General features: G+C 38.3%; 1 protein-coding gene and 1 long non-coding RNA gene across 2 annotated transcripts; one reads left to right on the top strand and one right to left on the bottom strand.

Moving 5' to 3' along the window:
• The first annotated feature begins 1,332 nt into the window (after positions 1-1,332).
• LOC115925947 lies at positions 1,333-4,388 on the top strand. The gene is made up of 2 exons (XR_004064880.1): positions 1,333-1,584; positions 2,706-4,388. It is a non-coding gene; the product is annotated as an uncharacterized LOC115925947 (long non-coding RNA).
• Positions 4,389-11,801: 7,413 nt separating this feature from the next.
• LOC115918774 (UPF0565 protein C2orf69 homolog) lies at positions 11,802-19,710 on the bottom strand. Its single transcript, XM_030989997.1, has 4 exons — positions 19,522-19,710; positions 18,853-19,095; positions 16,808-17,029; positions 11,802-15,752 (listed from the first exon to the last, which is right to left on the bottom strand). Exons 1-3 carry the CDS (start codon positions 19,696-19,698, stop codon positions 16,844-16,846), a joined length of 606 nt encoding a protein of 201 aa, XP_030845857.1. The 5' UTR covers positions 19,699-19,710; the 3' UTR covers positions 11,802-15,752; positions 16,808-16,843.
• Positions 19,711-20,101: the final 391 nt, after the last annotated feature.

Here is a 20,101-nt window from a genome sequence, read left to right as displayed (position 1 = left end):
AAAGTGCCAAAGAAGTTTAAACTGTAACGGCTCATCTATTTTTGAGAACAGAGTGTTGTAATTTGTCGTTTCGGAGACTTCATTTTCCGTTAACAATAGTTAACAAACTTCATGTGAAGAGCTCTGCTTTGAAAAGTGCTTTCTATCATTTCTTTTGTTCTTGATATAACACTTGATATCTATACTTCCAACTAATGACAACATTTTTCTGAGCATGTTGCTTGTAAGAATTTTTAAAAAGTTTGACTGAGTCGACCCAATTTTCCGTTAGCTGATTTGAAGCCTCCGAAACAAACTATTCGGACAGCTTGTACAAATATGAATGTAGGAATTTATCCAATCATTATATCAAAATGTAGCATAAGGACCCCTAAGTCACTTGTCAATAAATAGCTTAGATATTCCCAACTATTAGAAAATAATAGACATTACAAACTTTCCGTTAGCACTTGAAGCCTCCGAAACACTTGAAGCTTCCGAAACAGCAAAAAGATTATTTTTCATTTTTTAAATACATAGACCGATGTGTTTCATGTTAAATCTGCATGGCAATCATATGTTAGGATGTGCAGGCTCCCTTGAAGTTGAAAGTAAATAGATATCCAGTTAATTTTTTTCAAGACTTACTAATAACCAAAAAAACTTGTTTCGGAGGCTTCAAACTGTAGTTAACACCATATTTTTTGCTATTGTGATTTTATAGATAGGGGAATGTTTACAGTTTTCCTATTTTATGTTTGGTTTTGGTCTAATAAAGTACAGGAATGTGTTAGATGTTATTGGATTTTTATATTTTTAAAGATTTACAATAGTCAGCATTTCAGAAAGAAATTTTACACCAGTGCTAGGAGTATTCACCCGTTTCAAACCTTGATAATGTAAGAATCATTTACCAAATAATAAAAAAAGTTGATACATATAAATCTTCCAAGCTTAATGAATATTTTAATATATAAAATATCAAAATGAATCACTATATTTTCCCAAATTATAAGACATCCTTAACATTTATCCAATTTGTTTCGGAGGCTTCATTTAGTGTTACCCACATGTATTATGCTCTTTGCCAACCCCTTAGGATCAAATGGCATAGGCCATGCCATCCCAGGACCATTTGTAACAGTAGGAGAGAAATTTGGTGGGTAAAGAACCCTCTAGAAATGTTAGGGAAGCAGTGTGTACAACCCCTTTTATGACAATGGAATAATAATAATAATATTCGGTTCTTTTATAGCACATATTGAACGTCTCTATGCGCTTCCAAATTTGAAAATTATTACCCGGCTTTAGCATGGCTTCCATTACGGCGCTTAAGCATTTCAAGGAATTAATTCCTGCCAGGTAGCCAATTTACCTCACCTGGGTCAAGTGTGGCAAATGTAGATTAATGTCTTGCCAAAGGACATTAGTGCCGCGGCAGGACTCGAATTAATAGACCATGAAGATCTTGAAGATATTGACAAGGTTACAGCAACATGTGCTAGCAACATCTGATACTACATGTAGTTAGCATCTCTTCCAGACAGGCATGAACACTGCAGACAGTTCTCTCATTTCCTTACTGTTATGCACAAGAATATAGAGGTAAGAACTGTATATTGTGTCCTTTAATTTCTTTACTTGTACTTTTTTTAATGTGTCATTGTAATGGAACTGATGTGTGAAAGTTTTTAAAGTTTAGATTTGTCACTAAAAATATAGTGAGGCCTAGTTAGGATCTATATTGTACATTGTACATGCATGTACCTTTATCATACTCATTTTTTGTTGTTGTAAAGGTTGGGTGACATCCAAATATAGTTTGATTCCTGTTGATGTGCAGCCTAAAAAAAAAATGCTCCAAATCTCATTCATTTTGTGACATCATCTGTAAATCATTAGTGAGCTAACAAGAGACAATGGTACAGAGCTGATCACCTGTTTACAATGGACCACACAATACCAACATATGAGTTGCTATGTCAGAAGTGGTGTAGCATCACCAGGAAAAGAAAGGTAATGTGGAGGTATTTGTGAGCATGTGCTGAGCTGGAGAAAGTAACATACCAATTTCTCTTGTTAGCTCACTAATGATTAACAGATAGATGAATGAGATCTGGAATATTTATTTAGGTGGAGCTTAGCAGGTCTGAGAAAATTATTGTAAAATATTTTAAAATCTATGAAATATATTTATAACAAATTATGAGCTGTATGCTTCCCTGAACATAAACATGAATCAATTTATATTTGGATGTCACCTGACTTTTAAGGTTTGCCTCAGTACCAAATTTTTAAATTAGACTTCTGATATACATGTGTGTACATATACAGGTCTATGGCTATGCAGAATGGTAAACCAGTAACAATGAATGCAATCCTTGTACATATTACAATTTTGAACAGGTTATTCCTGCAAATCCATGGGCAAAACAGATTAAAACAAGTCTGTCATTAATTAGTAATTAGTAATTAAGATTTGTGCAATGTACACATTAAGCATCCTTAGTGATGGTGCCCATATAGACTAATGAACTAGTTCTTAAACAACACATGGATAAATAATAAAATATTATGTAATGCACTATGCAAATATACGTTCAAGATGTACTTTTAAAATCAAACAAATTTATTGTTTTTTAGTGTCCAAGCTCAGATATAATATGTATGAACATTGTTCTGTGCAGTACAAACTGCTAATTTTCTATTTTCTTCTCCAATTGCAGCATCAAATGTGAGCGATTATGTTGCCATATATTTTGAGGCACCTTCATCTAGCAGCAGGATTACAAGTGGGGTGGTTTTCATGGCTCCCGTAAGTATTACCCATGTTAGATCTCAGATTATTAAAAAAACATTTAACAGGATCAACTTTCTGTATGTGAGAAATACTTAGACAAAAAGATTTTTCTAAAATGTATATGAGCAGGTGTTGTGGTACTGAACAAAGTTAACAGGGTGAATTAAAATAAGGGACTGTGAGATATTTCAAGGAAGTGAAATGGATTCTGAAAGCTGTTTATCTGTGTTTTAATGAAAGTTTGTATTTACTATACTTATTTTGCTACTAGGTAAAGGCTTTGATTGATGACAATGTCAAAGTCAAGTTCATGCGCCAGAACAGCAATGGTCTGTATGAATTTACAGAGGACTGTGAAGCCCTTCAGCCTAAAAAAAGATGTAATACAGAAGATGACTCTACCAACCAGGACCCCTACCCCAGCAGGCAGAGCTTACCTTTATAATTTTTAAGAAGGAGAACTGGACATGTTGGCAGATAAATTTCTTTGAAATAAGAAGTAGATCACAATTGTGTTCCAGGACAAAAACCTGTAAATACTTACCATGCTATTGGTTTCAAATATATGAATGTCTGTGTAAATGTAAACACATAACAAACAAGTTTGTGGAAGCCACTGTGTGGAAATTTAATTCTTTGCACTAAGAATAAATGATGACAAAGACGCAAGTGAAGGGTAGTGATACATTGCTATGAATTAACATAAATGGTTTCTATGTGAACAATTATTTTAAGTACTTTACTTACAGTTCAACATTTTATCAAATCTTCAAAAGTAAGGTTAAATTTCGCTTTGTATATTGCCTTTGTAGTTGACAATATAGTGTGTTAACATGTTTGAAGCCTCCGAAACACTACTTTGAACTGATCCTATACATGTATATGTTTCCTGAATGTTTCAAATTTGATATGAGAAAAGTGATTTCCTTGGAAATTACATACTTGACAATATATTCCCTGAGTATCAGCACAGATTTGAAATCCTCATGGATTCCATTAAGTGACTTTGCAATGTTTGTGTACTGAACAAAAAACTCATCGTATTAAGTAAAGATAATTTGTAACATACATGTACCGTACTTTATATTAACAAGTATTTTTACTCCCTAAACAAATGTTTTAGGTGTTATATTAGTAATTTAACATATCATTAACAGTTTTAAGTTGAATCTTTCTTAATATGTTACCTAAGTAATGGACAACATTTTATGTTAACATGATTGAAGCCTCCGAAACAGGCATTTTGTTAACCTGAAGCCTCCGAAACACACACATAAGAAATTTTCAACTTCCTCATTTGAAATGCGATTTCTTTGGAATTTGCATGGTAATTAGCCCTCACTGAATGGTATTTGTAGAGTAATTTTTATTTGCTCCCCCTCTTGGAAGATAGGTAAATTTGAAAAATTAAATGTCAAAGTCATATTTTATCTTGAATTTGACAAACGCATTGAATTTTTTAAAGACCAAATAAGTTTGACCCAAAAAGCTTTATAAGCCTTTAAGTACATTAGAATAGCAAATGAAAAATTGCAATTGAATTATGTTTGGAGAACAAATGTTGTCATTTAAGTTGATAGAATTAAAATGTTGTTTTTGTTCAAATTTATCATATTTGTCACAGTTGTTCATTATTTTTCCAGGTTTCGCATGTAGTTTAAGCTCCAGAACCAAAAAAAATCCATAATTTAGACACTTAAAGTACTAATTTTAGTAGAAATGATTATGAAAACATATTTTGAAATTTTGACCCTGTTTGAGAAAAGTTACACCCTTTACTGTGAAAATGACCATATATGAATATTGATTAGCTAGACCAGTGATTATAGGCGGTGAGCCGCTTCGTGGCTCACGGTTCGTAGTCTCGCCGTATCAGACGTTCTGCTTAAGGTTAGTCTAGCAGCAAAGAAAAAAGCTCGGCACTCCGCCTAGATTATAGGCTAAGCCAAAGCCAAAGGAAAAACAATTGGAGAAGATAACCTTTGATGAAAATGTAAAATCAATGTGTTCCTGAAACTCATGCACAAATCATGCCTGAAATTTTGCATGAATGATGCAAGCTACTTATAATTACGCGAACACGATGTAGGCAGCTCTCCCAATGTGCTCTGATATTCGGACACTGTTCACTGTAACAGGGAATCAATCGTAACAATTAATATCATCTTATGAGGTATTCGCTATTGATCATTCTGGAGCATTTAGAAGTAATTTTGGGTGAGTCATTTTGATAAAATCAACTGATTTCTCTTGTGAAAGTACACTGAGTTTACTCATGATCATGACACGGATCAAGCGTTCAAGCAAAGCAGGGAAGTATCTCCCCTCATCAGGAAGGGAGAGTACAGAAAGCCCAACAAAACAGCAAGCATCCCCCAGACGCCTATTTGCTGTTGATATGGACACTGACCGCAAGGTCGCTGCCCAACAAGGAATGGCGGCTGTGGCCCATGCCCCAGAAAAGGGGATTTTTATCAATTTTGATATCAGTGAACACTTGCAAGATTTGCAAACAGGTGAAAAGAAGAATATGGGAGATATTGTGGAGAGAGTAGTTAGGGCAACTGTGAAAACCATACATTTGGCATTGTAACATGTTTGTATTTTTATCGGTTATTCCTACCCAAAGCTTATCAAGGAAATGGAGATGGCATATACAACAACGAATCTGCTGGTAGATCTCCAGTCTGCCCTGCAGAAAGCTGTCACATCCATCATGGGCCTTACCAGCAATGTGAGCACATGCAAGGAGCTCCTGGCTAATGTAAATGAGCTGATAGAGGAGACCCTAGAGGATGACAAGAAGCAGGGTCAGTATTTTCATGTGTTAACCCATACTACACAGGGAATGACAGGAGCTTGGGACATGTCCCTAGGCAAATATTTGTGTATTCTTTACAGCCATATGTTATGTCACACTGCTCTACATGTATGTTTTATCTTTTGAGCATTGTGCATCGTTTGGCACCAAGTTGATGTGAATGGGACTTGTTACAAAGTCATGTGACCTTTTGTGATCTTATTTTCAGAGGTTTGCCCAACATAGCAACAACTATATCATATATATCTGATGTATATACAGTGTATCAACTGTAAACTGCTTAAAATCTACACTCAAAACCCACCTGTTCAAAATTGTTTATGATTAATTTGATGTTATTCTCGTACATATTCTCCTTAATATGATATTGTGTTCCTACAGTACATGTATGTGACTTGGTTCTAGATTACCATGTTCATGTATATGCATTTTATATGTGTTTGTTTGTTTTAGGTTGAATGGATGCATCAGCACCCACCTATATTTACCACAATGTGACTAAACAGAGAGAGTATCACACAATGGCATTCCAACACAGACGAGAGAGGATTCTGACAGATTCACTAACAATCACAGAAACCCTGTTGCAGAACCCAAGATTTAAAGACATGCCTGAAATCATGAGTTTAAAGTTTAATTTTCGAAAGGTTTCTAGTTTAGGAATCTTACCTGATTCTCGGATAAGGTTCTAACTGGAAAACTGAGATACAAGGTTCAATATCTGAGACTATGAAGCAAGCACAACCCAGTCAAAAAGGCAAAAGCTGCCAAGAAGGGGCAGCTGGAATCGATTTTGAAGAAAAAAATTTGAGAGCCGGGCTCCAGTTTCGTCGCCATCAACCTCTGCGCCTGCGGACCATGACCAGGTCTCGCGCCTCTACAAGAGGCTCAAGGTGGAACATGCCACAAAGATAAAGGCGATGGAGAAAATGCATGAATTAAAGATTCGCCTCCAGACGCAACTTCTAGACTGATTAAATCGTAAGAAATGTGGTAAGTGCAGTAAAAATCAAAGATAACGTAATAACGTAAGACTACCTTCATCAAGTAAAGATGCTGGTGGTGCCGAGTGTATCTACTGCAGTGAACTTTGGAGTGCAGGCAATGATGGCATGATCCAGTGCACAATCCGTTCTGGATGGGCACATGAAGGTCGTGCGGGAAAAGAGGGTGATCCTGATGAAGAATTTGTACATGTATGTGCTATCTGTTCTTAAAATGCTATTCATTGAGATCATGTCTAGATATGACAGAAGACCTCAGTGTCAGGTATATAGTTTGTCAATGAGTTAATATCATTAGCAGTTTACATGACATTTTATTATCATTTGATGATAGAAATTGATGTTGTCAAGAGTTGAAAATAACTTACAAGAGTTTTTATTACAATGGTTTTCGGCATTGCAGGGATGAGTTGCATTTCCAGTGTTTTACTTGTTTCAAAATTTTGTTGTGAAAGTTAAGATCCATTTTCTTTTTTTGAAAAAGGCTATTTTGTTCAATATTCTCTACATGTTGGAAGACGTAGCCGGACCATCTAATCAATCCACAAGCTACTGTACACCAGGGTTGGCCCTTCCACAAGCCATGTCCGAGGATCTTCAACCAACTGTGTAGGAATTCAAAACAATCTAGTCAGGGTATCGTAAAGGTGAAGCAACAGTGGAGCGCATGAAAGGCAAGCACTTTGCATCACGAGAGGAGAGAACAGTAGTTACACATGCATTGGTGGGACACATGATTCACAAACATACTGCAAGGTATCATCAAGTTTATTTGGGTTTAAGCCGTGGAGGGCTTTGAAGGTATATATTTTTTTTAAGAGCCAGAATATGTGAATGTATTTTCGGTAGATTTGAGTCAGAATGTGAGCAGATGTTCACCATTTTCAACACTGTAGGCATTATATTTGCCTTTAAATCTTATATACTGTAATGTTTGTTTGTTTGTTATATACTGAAATGTATGCTACTTCACTGACTTGTCATGTGTGCGTTGATGATCATCTCGTGTAAATAAATGTAAATTAGGTGGAGTGCGACTAAGGGATCAAAATGATGTCTGATTTATTGAAGGGTTTTGATCAACCTGAGATCTCGTCGGTGTTTGGCATTAACTGCAAAAGGAGTTCAATGCAAACGTAATGGAATATTTGAATTCAACTACGCATTACATGATGTCTGTACATGTCGTGTACATCAACCTCTTTATCAAGTAAAGATACTGGTGTTGCCGAGCATATCTACTGCAGTGAAATTTGGAGTGCAGGCAATGATGGTATCATCCGGTGCTAAATCTGACGGCACATGAAGGTTGCGCGGGAAAAGAGGGTGATTCTGATCAAACATTTGTATGTGCTCTCTGTTCTTCAAATGCTATTCATTGAGATCATGTCTAGATATGACAGAAGACCTCAGTGTCAGGTATATAGTTTGTAAATGAGTTGATATGCATGATAGAAATTGATGTTTTCCAAGAGTTGAAAATAACTTACAAAAGTTTTTATTACAATGGTTTTTGGCATTGCAGAGATGAGTTGCATTTCCAATATTTTTTACTCATTTCAAAAATTTGTTGTGAAAATTAAGATCCATTTTTTTGTGTGTGAAAAAGGCTATTTTGCTCAATATTCTCTTCATGTTCTAAGACGTAGCCAGACCTCTGACTACCGAAAAGGATGAGTCCAAACAATGCAAATAATGCAATCGCTACTTTAAGAACGAGTGGTGCTTCAAGAAACATTGGGCAAACAAGGTATATGAGCGTTTTTTCCAATGTGAAATATGCCAAACACTCTGCAGTAAGGGGCAATTAAAAAAGCGAGGCAAAGAACACATCTGCGGCCAAACGCTGTGCAAAAAATGCAGATGTATTGTCGATCCTGGGCATAAAAGCCACATACAACAAAAAGATCCATTCACGCTGAGAGACCAACATGATGAACAAGAGGGGGTAGAAGAAGGTGCCAATGATCTTCTGAAGGATGAGCGACCAAAGAATACCAAGTATGTATTCTTTGAATTTGAATGTACACAGGATACAGGTAAACACATACCAAACTATTGCGTTGCTCAGAGAGCTTGCAATTTCCACGCCCAGCAATCTTTCGAACAGGACTGCGCCATGTGTGGCAAGGCAGGAGAAAAACAATGTGTTTTTCAAGGACCAAATACCAGCGATGTTTATAAATTCTGATGTCATCATCATTAGTAGTCAATAGAGTATATTTCCAAAGGAGATCTGATAGTAATAATTTATGCAGTTTACTTTCGTAGGTTCAATTTGTTCCAGAACAGGATACCAGGACGTGGACGTAGTCGGCGGAGACAGGAACGGGGAAGGCAGGAACGGCCGGGAAGGAGGCCTACTACGTACACTAGGCAGGTGACCCTCCTTCCGTCATCATCTGTGGCAAGCATAGCGAGCTATGCAGGGCTTCAGATTGGTAGGTTCAATTTGTTCCAGAACAGGACACCAGGACGTGGTAGGCGGAGGCAGGAACGGGGAAGACAGGAACGGCCAGGAAGGAGGCCTACTACGTACACGAGGCAGGTGACCCTTCTTCCGTCATCATCTGTGGCAAGCATAGCGAGCTATGCAGGGCTTCAGATTGGTAGGTTCAATTTGTTCCAGAACAGGACACCAGGTCTTGGTAGGCGGAGGCAGGAACGGGGAAGACAGGAACGGCCGGGAAGGAGGCCTACTACATACACGAGGCAGGTGACCCTCCTTCCGTCATCATCTGTGGCAAGCATAGCCAACTATGCAAGGCTTCAGAATGGTAGGTTCAATTTGTTCCAGAACAGGATACCATGACGTGGACGAGCTTGCAGAGAGCTTGCAAATTCTGCACCCAGCAACCCTTCAAACAGGACTGCCTATGAACATCATAAATGTGTATCGAGCCAATGTCCTTGATGGAGGATTTCAAGGTTTTTGCAAAACATGATTTAATCCAAAATCACAATTGAATGTGAGTTTTGCTGGCGAGTGTGGGATCAAAAATAAGGGCCTCACACGAGAGTTTCTCACCCTTGCCTTGGCAGCAGTCAAGAATACAGCGGTATCTTGTTCCCTTTCCAGATCCCTGAAGAAACTCATTTATGATATTGGCAGGCAGATTAACACAGATTTGCCTGCCAATCTCATAAATGTTTACCGGGCGAACGTCCTTGATGGAGGTTATCAGGGATTTCAAAAAGCAAGATTCAACCCAGCAGCATCATTAAATGTTAATTTTGCAGGCAAGTGTGGGATTGATAACAAAGGACTAACACGAGAATTTTTCACCCTCGCCTTGCCGAGCTGCCAGCAGTCAAATTCAATAAGCAAGATTTCATAAGAAACCTGGGAGATTTGTATTAAATGAACGCAACACAATGGGCAATTTTCTTACCATAACCAGGACATGAAGGATTGTGGGTAGTCAAATCTCACACAGCGGTAGTATTTTCTCTTTCCAGATCCCTGAAGAAACTCATTTTCGATATTGGCAGGCAGATTAACACAAATTTGCCTGCAAATCTAACAAATGTTTACCGGGCGAATGTCCTAGATGGAGGATTTTGTGGCTTCAAAAAAGCAAGATTCAACCCAGCAGCATCATTAAATGTTAATTTTGCAGGCAAGTGTGGGATTGATAACAAGGAGCTAACAACAAAGTGTTTCTCACCCTCGCATTGGCAGCAATCAAGGATTCTCCCGTCCTTGCAGGAGAAAGAGTTATCGAGGCAGATTATTTTGCCTTCCAACATCATAAATGTGTATCGAGCCAATGTTCTCGATGGAGGATTCCGAGGCTATAAGAAAGCAAGGTTCAACCCTAAATTCCAAGTGAATGGGGGGCGAGGTAGAGCTGGAGGAAGGCCCTGTGTGTAAAAGAAAAGAAACCATCTCTGATGATAGAAAACGATACATAAGATCCCCTAGAAGTAACGGTCAAAGTACAAAGGCCGAAGAGAGGGTTTGTACAGATCTCACGAGTAGAAGTGCATACAACAACCTATATGGTCACGAAGGGAAGGAAGAGGCTCCACGAAAAGAGAAAATTGATTCTTTACTTTGATGAGGCCCTCAGTGAAGAAGAAGATTAAATTAGAAAATGTTAAAATGTATAAAAATAACATGTACATGTATGTATTATTGCCATTGACATTAGTTAGGCAAATTTGTTCACTGCGCACCCCAGTGGCAGTAGGCTTAAAGGGAGGTTCTCAAATTTGATTTACCCTGCCATTGAAAGGGCTTCCTTATTTTCTGAAAAGGACAATCCTTTTGTAATGTTTTACCCTTTCCTGGATTTAATTCTTGGGCGGGCTTTTCTTTTCACATTACCCAGGCAAGAATCTACCATCATTAAAGATGGAGAAGACTCGTGGCAGATGGAAGAGACAAGGTATCGATTGGCCAATCACAGGAGGCAAACTAAACAAAAAAAGGAACTGCTACAAGATATCAACAGGAAAGCTTGCGATCACAGTTTTTCTGTAGCCTGTAGAAAGAAATATTCAGGTTAGTAATCATAGCAGTGCATTTCCTAGCTTTTTCTCCTCCTTATATCTTCAATACCCTATATTGTGTCAAGTTTAATGTGATATTCACAGATAGCCGCAGTCACTCTGCCACAACTAAATTGATCAATTTTCTAAACTATTATTTTGGTAATATCTACATGTATATCAATTTTCTAAACGGTATGAGCATTATTCTTTGGTATAGAAATGTGCTGCATAATTATTTTTATTAATTGTTGTTGTTGTTGTGTTGTTGTTGTTTTTTTTTTGGGGGGGGGGAGGGGGGGGGGTCAACAAATTTAACCATCTTCTCCCCTTCCCCCCTTCTTGCAAGAAAGAGCCTTGCACATTTTTTATGTTCTAATTTATCTGTAATATTTGTTAACAGCTGGTCAGACTCTCGCAGTTTGTGTAGCCAAGCCGATAAAGTCCACTGCAGCCTCCCTGCATAAAGACATCAAAGGTTACAACGAGAAGAAATTCTCATCGGGGGACCTGCCAGACACTCTGACTGAACAGGATGTGGTAGATCCTGAAGGCCCAATCTACAAACAAATTGAGGTGTGAAATATAAACTCATTATTTACTTCATTTATTTCCGCACTGTTTATTGACATCTAGATTTTCCACTGTATTGTATACGATCAACAGTTCAAAGTTATGGGACAATGAATTTTTCCATATGCTAGGCATATCCAGTGGTGTAGTCATTTTTTAGCTTCAAGAATGTTTATTTATGACAGTACCTTGCTTTATAGAAAGTCACAGATTAATGTCAAAGCACATACATGTACCAGCTATTAAAATGAAGTTTACCATCAGTGTTTAACAAAATAAATCAGGAAGGTCGTATTCCTATCCATTGCCAGTATTTTATATGTCCATTCCATCATTGGCATGTAGATTGTTGTCAGTGTATGGCATTCTTCTGCTATTCATTTTAACATTTTACTTCGTATGAGATTACGTTACAGCTTGCAAATGGCGTCTCACTGAGTCCCGTTTTCGGAATTTGTTCTCCTCAAACAAATTTGGACTCTTCTTCGTAGTAGCGTTTTTTTAACAATAGTTTGACAAATTATCCCTTGTAGCTTCTATCAAACACTCCATCGGTGGATAGAAAGGCTTTTTTCATGGAAAAATCAACGTCAAAATCGGCCGGTGGTAAAACCACTACAGGTTGTACCACCGCATCGGCAACCGCTTCCCAGGCCGCCACAGGCGGGGGTAAGCCAGCGGCTCAGTCCGCTACCTCTACGGGGGAGCGGAGCGATAAACCTGCAAAGCCAAATGCTAACACTGTTAGCAAAACTGTCACACACCTTAATATTCCTTTATGTTTGACCCACTTGCAGGGATCTAGCCTAAGTCCCCTTCAGCGTAACACTGTTGACCTCCTGAACAAGGAAGCTAGAAGTAGAGAGGAGCAGCATGTCCTGGTGCAAGAAATGAAGCAATTTCTGACTACTATGCGCCAACAACACCTCACACTATCTAAATGTGTTGTCAACATGGGCAAGGAGGTGTCCAAGCAAAGAACAAAGCAGGCAAGATGTAGAGAGGAGCAGTATGTCCTGGTGCGAGAAATGAGGCAGTTTCTGAATACTATGCGCAAACAACACCTCAACCTATCTAAATGTGTTGTCAACATGGGCAAGGAGGTGTCCAAGCAACAAAAAGGCTTGAGACACCTTACTCGTTCTCTCAAGCTCATGATCATTGAGGGCCAGCATGATAGAGCTGCTGCATCAATTGTGCAGTATATTCCTCATGTGCAGAACGTTTCTGACGTATATCAGAATTACGGCACAAACATGGATTTTTTTTCTCCCCAGGCACTCTGAGAATGCGGAGATACATGAAAGCACCTACTCGGATTACAAGAATGACTTGGGAGGATGCAGAGATTTCTGGGGCGGAGATTTCAGAGGATGAGGATTTCACTGATGAAACTTGACTTAAATTTTGTTTGTTTATTGTGTTCTCGATCCAAATGGAAATCTGCAAGCCACTGCAACGGAACGGAGAGAGGCAGAGCTCACATTTGAAGCCCCACTTAACCTGTCCGCCCAACCGGAAGTGCCACCCACAACTGGACCAGCATTTACACAAGTGAGGAAAGTCCTTGCAGACGGCAGCAGATGCAGTGGAGGAGCTGAAGGCAGAGTATGGGGACACTCCAAAAGAGAACCCATTCGCCGCCTTCTACGAGAGGATGCAACGAAACGGAGAGACTGCGCAATATTAATCTTAAAATTAGAACTACCGTAAGTCTACAGGTAGCTCACAATGGCAGAGTCTAGTAGGAAGCAAAGAAAGGCAAATTGGGATGCGATCGAGAAACACTATCTTCTGGAATTATTAGCAGAAAGTGTAGAGGTCATCGAGAATAAGAAGAACGACTATGAGGCCAATGTGGCAAAGAACAACGAGTGGAGCCGCATTCACCTGATGTTCCAAGCTCGATATGGAACAAAGAGAGAACTAAAAGAGCTCAAGGAGCAATGGAAACGCATGAAGCTGGTGGCGAAGAATGAGTGGAGCTTGTGGAGTTCGGGAAGGAGATTGACAGGGGGAGGACCAGCTCCTAAAACTCCTTCCACAATCACTACATTTGTACATGAGTATAGAAACCATTACACAAGCATATTTTGGCGTTGATGTTGTTTCTTGACACGTAGGAACTAACAATCTGAACAGGAATGTGTAGGATGCTGATGTTGAACATTATTGACTACCTTATAATACAGTGTGGGAACTATATCGATCAGCATTAATCATTTGTAATGCTATTTTGCCCAGATGGGACCCTGAGGATCTTTATGCAAACAGCATATTACAATATCAACATGAACAATTTAGCGTGCTTGTTGGGGAGAACTGTAAATTATATTATACAGTGTAATTTGTTTGATAGATTAGAGGATTTACGTGAATATGGCTGACTGCATCTCAACCACTTTGGCAAAATTATATTTGTTGATGCTGTTATTTTGGCAATTAATAATTGTTTGTCACCTCGCAGTAAGGTGACTGTATATGTTCTCCCGGAACTAAAAAAGATTTGGACTTTGAAGTCCCAGAGACCTGTATGGCGGCCACTTCGAGACTTGTTGGCCACTTTAGGCACTCCGTAATTGCCAGCAAGTCATTGAGTGCTAAGCAGGAGCAACATAACTTACCAAGCACAAGCTCATCCAGTCGGTGAAGACACGCTGGAATTCTGTGCATGAAATGTTTAAGCATGTCCACAAGCAGAAATGGGCAATCAATGAGCGTCCTCGGACATGACCGGTTGACGCCCAAACAAGGTGCTTCAACGTATGAACTAAAGGATGAACAATAGACGATCATCACAAAATGGTGAAAGTCCTGCAACTTCTCCAGGTAACTATTCCAACATGAAGAAAAAAAATTATTAATACTTCAATTCATCATTATTCAAAATGAGAAAGAAGACATAACAGATAGGTTTGACTAGGGGCAAGAAATAGACATTTTGTCAAGGTCTAGGACTCTTACAGTGTGGAAGACAAAGAGAAGAGAGCGATACGTTCGATCAAAGAGGAGGCTCCTTAATTACCTGGAGTACAAGGGCTGAAGACTGCCTGTTAGATGAAGGATAACTAGGATTTGTCATGATTGTATTAAGCAGGCTTTAGTATTCAAGTGAAACCAGTACAGTTGAAGTTGCTTAGTTACAGCAGTTTCAGGAAAAGTTTGTTCAAAGATATTGTACAGCTACAACAGGCCTGAATTTGTTTGTTGATTGGAGATGACTAGTCTTGACGAACCTGAACATGGCATTGATGTGGATTAGTGTTTGTGAACTTTATCAGATTCACGCATCATGTGGAGGACGCCACAAATTTCTTTACATGAACCCTGGACCAAAGGCAACACCTACATGTACATGTACAGTTGTACGTAACCATTACCCTATTTTGGAACATTATCTAAAACCAAAATTGTAAACCTAACACCATTAGGTCTGGAAAATACCATACCTTTAAGAAGTTCTCTGGCAAATTTAGTTTCCTTTACAATGAAAACTTCCCATGAAAGATACATGGAATAAATAATAACTAATTTAGCATATGAATATAATGAATATAAGAAGTGCTTTTGGCAATAACGCAACTTGATGATCTAGATACTTTGTGAGAAGAAGTTTTTCTGAGTTGTTAAATACAGAATATTTACTATGGAATGATAAAATACTTAAGAAGTACACAACTATAATGATTTAAACCTAAATCAACATCAAACTCGGCTATTACTTCTCCAATTCCACTATTAATTGAATGATTTACTTTTTATGGCCGTCTGAATAACGTACATGTATATCAAAATCAATGAGTATCCAATACGTTAAATGTACGCAAACCTCAAGCCTTAGATTAAGAATGGACTCTGTAACTGCTCATGGGTCTGACCGGTCCCTGGCTGCACTGAATGATCTTTGATGGGTCTGACCGGTCCCTGGCTGTACTGAATGATCTTTGATGGGTCTGACCGGTCCCTGGCTGTACTGAATGATCTTTGATGGGTCTGACCGGTCCCTGGCTGCACTGAATGATCTTTGATAGGTCTGACCAATCTGGACTGCTCGCTCAATCATGTGTCTTCCATCAAGAATCTGGAAACAGAAGGTTAAAGAACAGTCACGATTTAAATCATATTTTCTTCAAACTTCACATGCCAGTTTTTTTAATATCAAGTTCATTTACTGCTTCTGGTTGACTACACAATGCCCTTTTTAAATTTCATTTTGAGGAATCATCAAGTAAGGATTTATTTATCTCACTCAGCAATTTTCCATCACAATCATGCCATACATACAACACATGCTCTGGCTTCAATTCCTTCATGGTCAATCCCTAAAACAAACCAAATTTGATCTCGACTATCCCTATGTATTGCCTGAACCTCAATACCAAACTTAACATAAACTCTAGTTGTAATCCTAAAACAAAAGCTTTGATGAAATTAAGCCACAAGCAAATGTCACCAGTGCTTTAAGAGAACAAAAAGTTAGAGTAACAATCAACACTTCTGAAGACAATGTCTAGAAATTCAGTCACATTACTGTTACAGAATATGATAACAGAATTTGCATATCAAATTTTCAAAAGGTAGTTTAAAGATACTACCGTATGTCCCTTTTGCAGCCAACATCAAATTCTGTAGAACTTTGCAGGAATTAGGAATATGTCATGTATGTCCTATCTGTACAATTTAAACGTTAGCAGTGTCCTAATATTCAAATTATGCAAGGAAACCTGTTTACTTGATAGACTTCACTGTCACACACTATTGAGTGACTGACTGGCTTTTTTCTTCTTTGGTAATAGCATACATAAAATGAGCTGTAAAGGGTACATGAGCATTTGTCTACATCAATAACCTACTTCTTGTAATGACCAAAATTAAAATGATTGAATCTTTGCGCAGCATAAAACGTGCGACCATTCAGTACAATGGTCTGAAAATCAGACTATTACTTACTGGTTCTATAGCTCTAAAGTCGATTCGATAACTAATAGTCGTTATTTTCCCACATAAAGACCCCCTTTTTTTTTAGGGAAGTTCTAAATTCAAATGCCGTTGGAATTTAACTTTTTCATTTTTTGGGGCCTGCGAATGGGACATGGTACCTTCAAACTGGGTCTCATTTGTGGTACATGTACTTACAGCATAGGGCCTGAAACAGGAGTCCTCAGATTGCCCTCAGAATAGTTTGATGACCTCAAAGTGTTTCTTCAACGACCTGCTTTCGTCCCTGAAGTGTAGCGTGCTTTTGATGTCCGCTCCATACTGCATCAGCTTGGATATGAACTGAAGGTGCTCTTCGCCTATGTGAGGACGCCCTTCGTCCTTCACTTGGTAGGGGGTGACATGAACATAGAAGGTAGCCTACACAGAAATAAAAGGATATGGTGAACATTTACTTGGTAGGGGGTGACATGAACATAGAAGGTAGCCTAAACAGAAATAAAAGAATATGGTGAACATTCACTTTCAACAAATTAGTCTTGAGCAGAGAATTGTGGTATTCATGCCATCTGAAAGAGCCTTTAATGGAATTACTGCATACATTTCAAGCAATAATGACTCCATCTGGTATTGTTCGGTTTGGGATCAGCGTGTGTGTAGTTATTTGAATATCGAGAGGAACATCAATAAAGAGGTGCTGAGACTTTCTTTGAAGTGTAATACTGTAAGAGTATAATTTATTAACTCTAAAAACGATGAGTCACCTAGTCCAGATTGGATGTATATTTACAAGATCTAGAGCAGCCAATGTATAGGTACTAGCTTGGTGATGGTCTGAACTTCTCCCCTCTTTCATGAGGGATTTCCGCTAATTCTGTTCCCAAGTTCATTATCACGGTCATCTAGCTTAACACATGTAATCTGTTCTGAGAAGGGGTCTTATCTAACAAAAAGGGGCTTTAATTATTGGGAGGGAGACAGGAAGTCTTTTGTTTTGGAGGTTCTCATCAGAGGTATACAATTTGGGTATATTTGGCTGGGATTAAGTTATTAAACAAGTGTTCTGGAAGGGGGGTCTGGTTGGTGGGTCGTGTCTGTATTGGGGCATACTGAGTGATATCACTGAGAGGGGTGTAGCCTAGTACTACTTTTACATAACAGTATATTCAATTTCTAACTTCCAAGTACTAACATTGACATTTTGGTATGGCAGTATGTCTTGCAATAAAACGATAAGGAGTAACTCAAATACTATCATGAATATTCGCGAAGAAATCTTAACAAATAGCTCCTGAGAAAGTGCAAAATACCAGTTCAACATATACACGTATGTCCCATGTGTTATTGACCCCTACATATCAAATATAACTGATATTTAGGAACGTTTAATTACACATGTAACTAACTTTTAAGTACATGTACAGTATGTTAATAATAACTGATGACGATGTTGATAGCTATATGAGATGATTGGTACTGCAAAATTGAAACATTCTGTCGGCACAGTGTGGTAAGTGAACTGGAAGCTGCCTATATTCAGCTCACTAACCCAATGCTGTGAGTTATTCTAGCTAGCATCGCTACAACCTGTTGTCAGTAAACCGCTGGCTTGACGTCTTTTTTATGTGAGCCAATCACAGCTCATTAATCTTACACTTGTTTTTTTTTTTAGCTTTCGCTTATATCGTCTCATTTCGTCTCCCTGTTCATTCTTTCCATTTACTGTTATGTAATGGTAGTACGAGTCTACACCCCCTCAGTAAATGATTTCCCAGAACAGATTACATGTGTTAGCTACATGTAGATGAAAGTGAGAATGAACTTGGGAATATAATGAGTGTGCATCCCTCATGAAAGGGGAGAGGAGTTCAGACCATCACCAAGCTCAGTCACACCTAAGATCTTGGCTGCTTTACAACTTGTGAATATATATTGAATCTGAACTATGTGACTCATGGTTTTTAGAGTTAATGAATTATACTCATGTATATTACGCTTAAAGATACAAGTCTCACCACCTCTTTATTTATGTACCTCTCGATATTGCAATTACTACAAACACAGTAACACACCGATCCCAAACACAACATTACTCTGATTACTGCGATTAGGGCAAGACACAAATCTTTATCATGTCTGTTTTCATTGCTATTTAGCAAAATACTTGAATAGTAGGCCTACGAGTCACCACGATGTTGTACCTTGGACTTGCTTTGCTAATATTTCTGAAAATACCATCCTACCTTAAGTTTGGAGATCTCTCTTAAGACGTTGTCATCTGTAACATACGTTGGGATAGTCCCTACATGACCTCCATCGAGCCAATAGAGGGCCTCGATTCTTCTGATAAAGGCAAGTATGGCTTTGTTAGAGCATGCATCTTCTAGTTCATACATAAGCTGATTGAGAACTGTACAGCCTTTGCTGAAACCGATCAGCGTTAGTGATGACTCCGTCAAAATGTCTCCAATTGTACCTGCTTCAACCTTTATAGAAATCAAAAGGGATAATGAAAAAGAAAAACATGAAAAGTACTCAAAAACTGAATTATTCAACTACATGTACATGTATCACTTGAATAACGCTAACACAGACCCAGCATTCATCAGAGCAAAACGCAACAATAAACCAAAGTTTAAAAAACACAATGCATAATGTGATCTTTTTGATGATTCATATATTTCTTTCCCTGAAATGGAAAAAAAAACTTTAAAGTCAAAGAAGCTTTGCTAATAAATAGCGAGTGAGTTACATTCATAGTCCCCCCCCCCCCCCCAACCATGAGTACTACATGTTTGCCAAGCACAATTTTTTGTTCATGTACAATTGCTTGTCATTAATGATTCACAAAAGTGTAAGTTTATATTGTCGAGATTTTCATGCAAGTTTCTAAGACTATTTAAACTACTTACCATGGAATTGGGTGCCTGTTCTTCTCCAATGCTTTTCCAAGCATTTTGAAGTAAAAGTCTCAAGTGTTCCCAAGCATGATGACACTCAATGCTAACTGGTGACCCGAGGATGTCCATCTCCATGAAGTTGTCATAGCAACTGAAAGTCTCGTCCACTCGACGAAAAGGTGTGACCATCACTATCTGGGCATGAGGGAATCTCTGTTGTAATGTGCAGATGGTGCTCTCAAATGTCCATTCTTTCCATTTCTGATTAGCTTCGTGGTGCTTCAAGATCTTCTCAAAATTCTGTGAATTCAATCAAAGTCAAACCATACAAGTTTTTCAAGATTTATCATTAATCAGATGAAAATTTGCAAATCATCTGGGTATTTGCATGGTGATCACCACAGCTATTACATGTACTTTGAATTGCATAATGTTTGTAAACAGTGAATCATCACAAATTATTTTAAAGGGATTTTACCATGCATCCAACAGACTGGCCGAAAACTGTCGACGGTCGATTACCCCCTCCTTTACTATACCAGTGAAGGAGGGGGTTTTCAGGCCACTTAAGGCCAAATAAAAAAAAAACATG

Source organism: Strongylocentrotus purpuratus, unplaced genomic scaffold (assembly GCF_000002235.5).
Source record: "Strongylocentrotus purpuratus isolate Spur 01 unplaced genomic scaffold, Spur_5.0 spur5_scaffold_19, whole genome shotgun sequence".
Lineage (NCBI taxonomy): Eukaryota > Metazoa > Echinodermata > Echinoidea > Camarodonta > Strongylocentrotidae > Strongylocentrotus > Strongylocentrotus purpuratus.
Note: the sequence above shows the minus strand (reverse complement) of the source record. Positions and strands in the feature narration are given on the sequence as shown.

Coding starts and splice junctions, on each gene's coding strand:
- LOC115918774 (XM_030989997.1), bottom strand. CDS start 19,698: ATGGTCACACCTTTTCGTCGAGTGGACGAGACTTTCAGTTGCTATGAC. Junction 19,096..19,521: donor AACAGGCACCCAATTCCATG/GTAAGTAGTTTA, acceptor ATTTCTATAAAG/GTTGAAGCAGGTACAATTGG. Junction 17,030..18,852: donor GAGAGATCTCCAAACTTAAG/GTAGGATGGTAT, acceptor ATTTCTGTGTAG/GCTACCTTCTATGTTCATGT.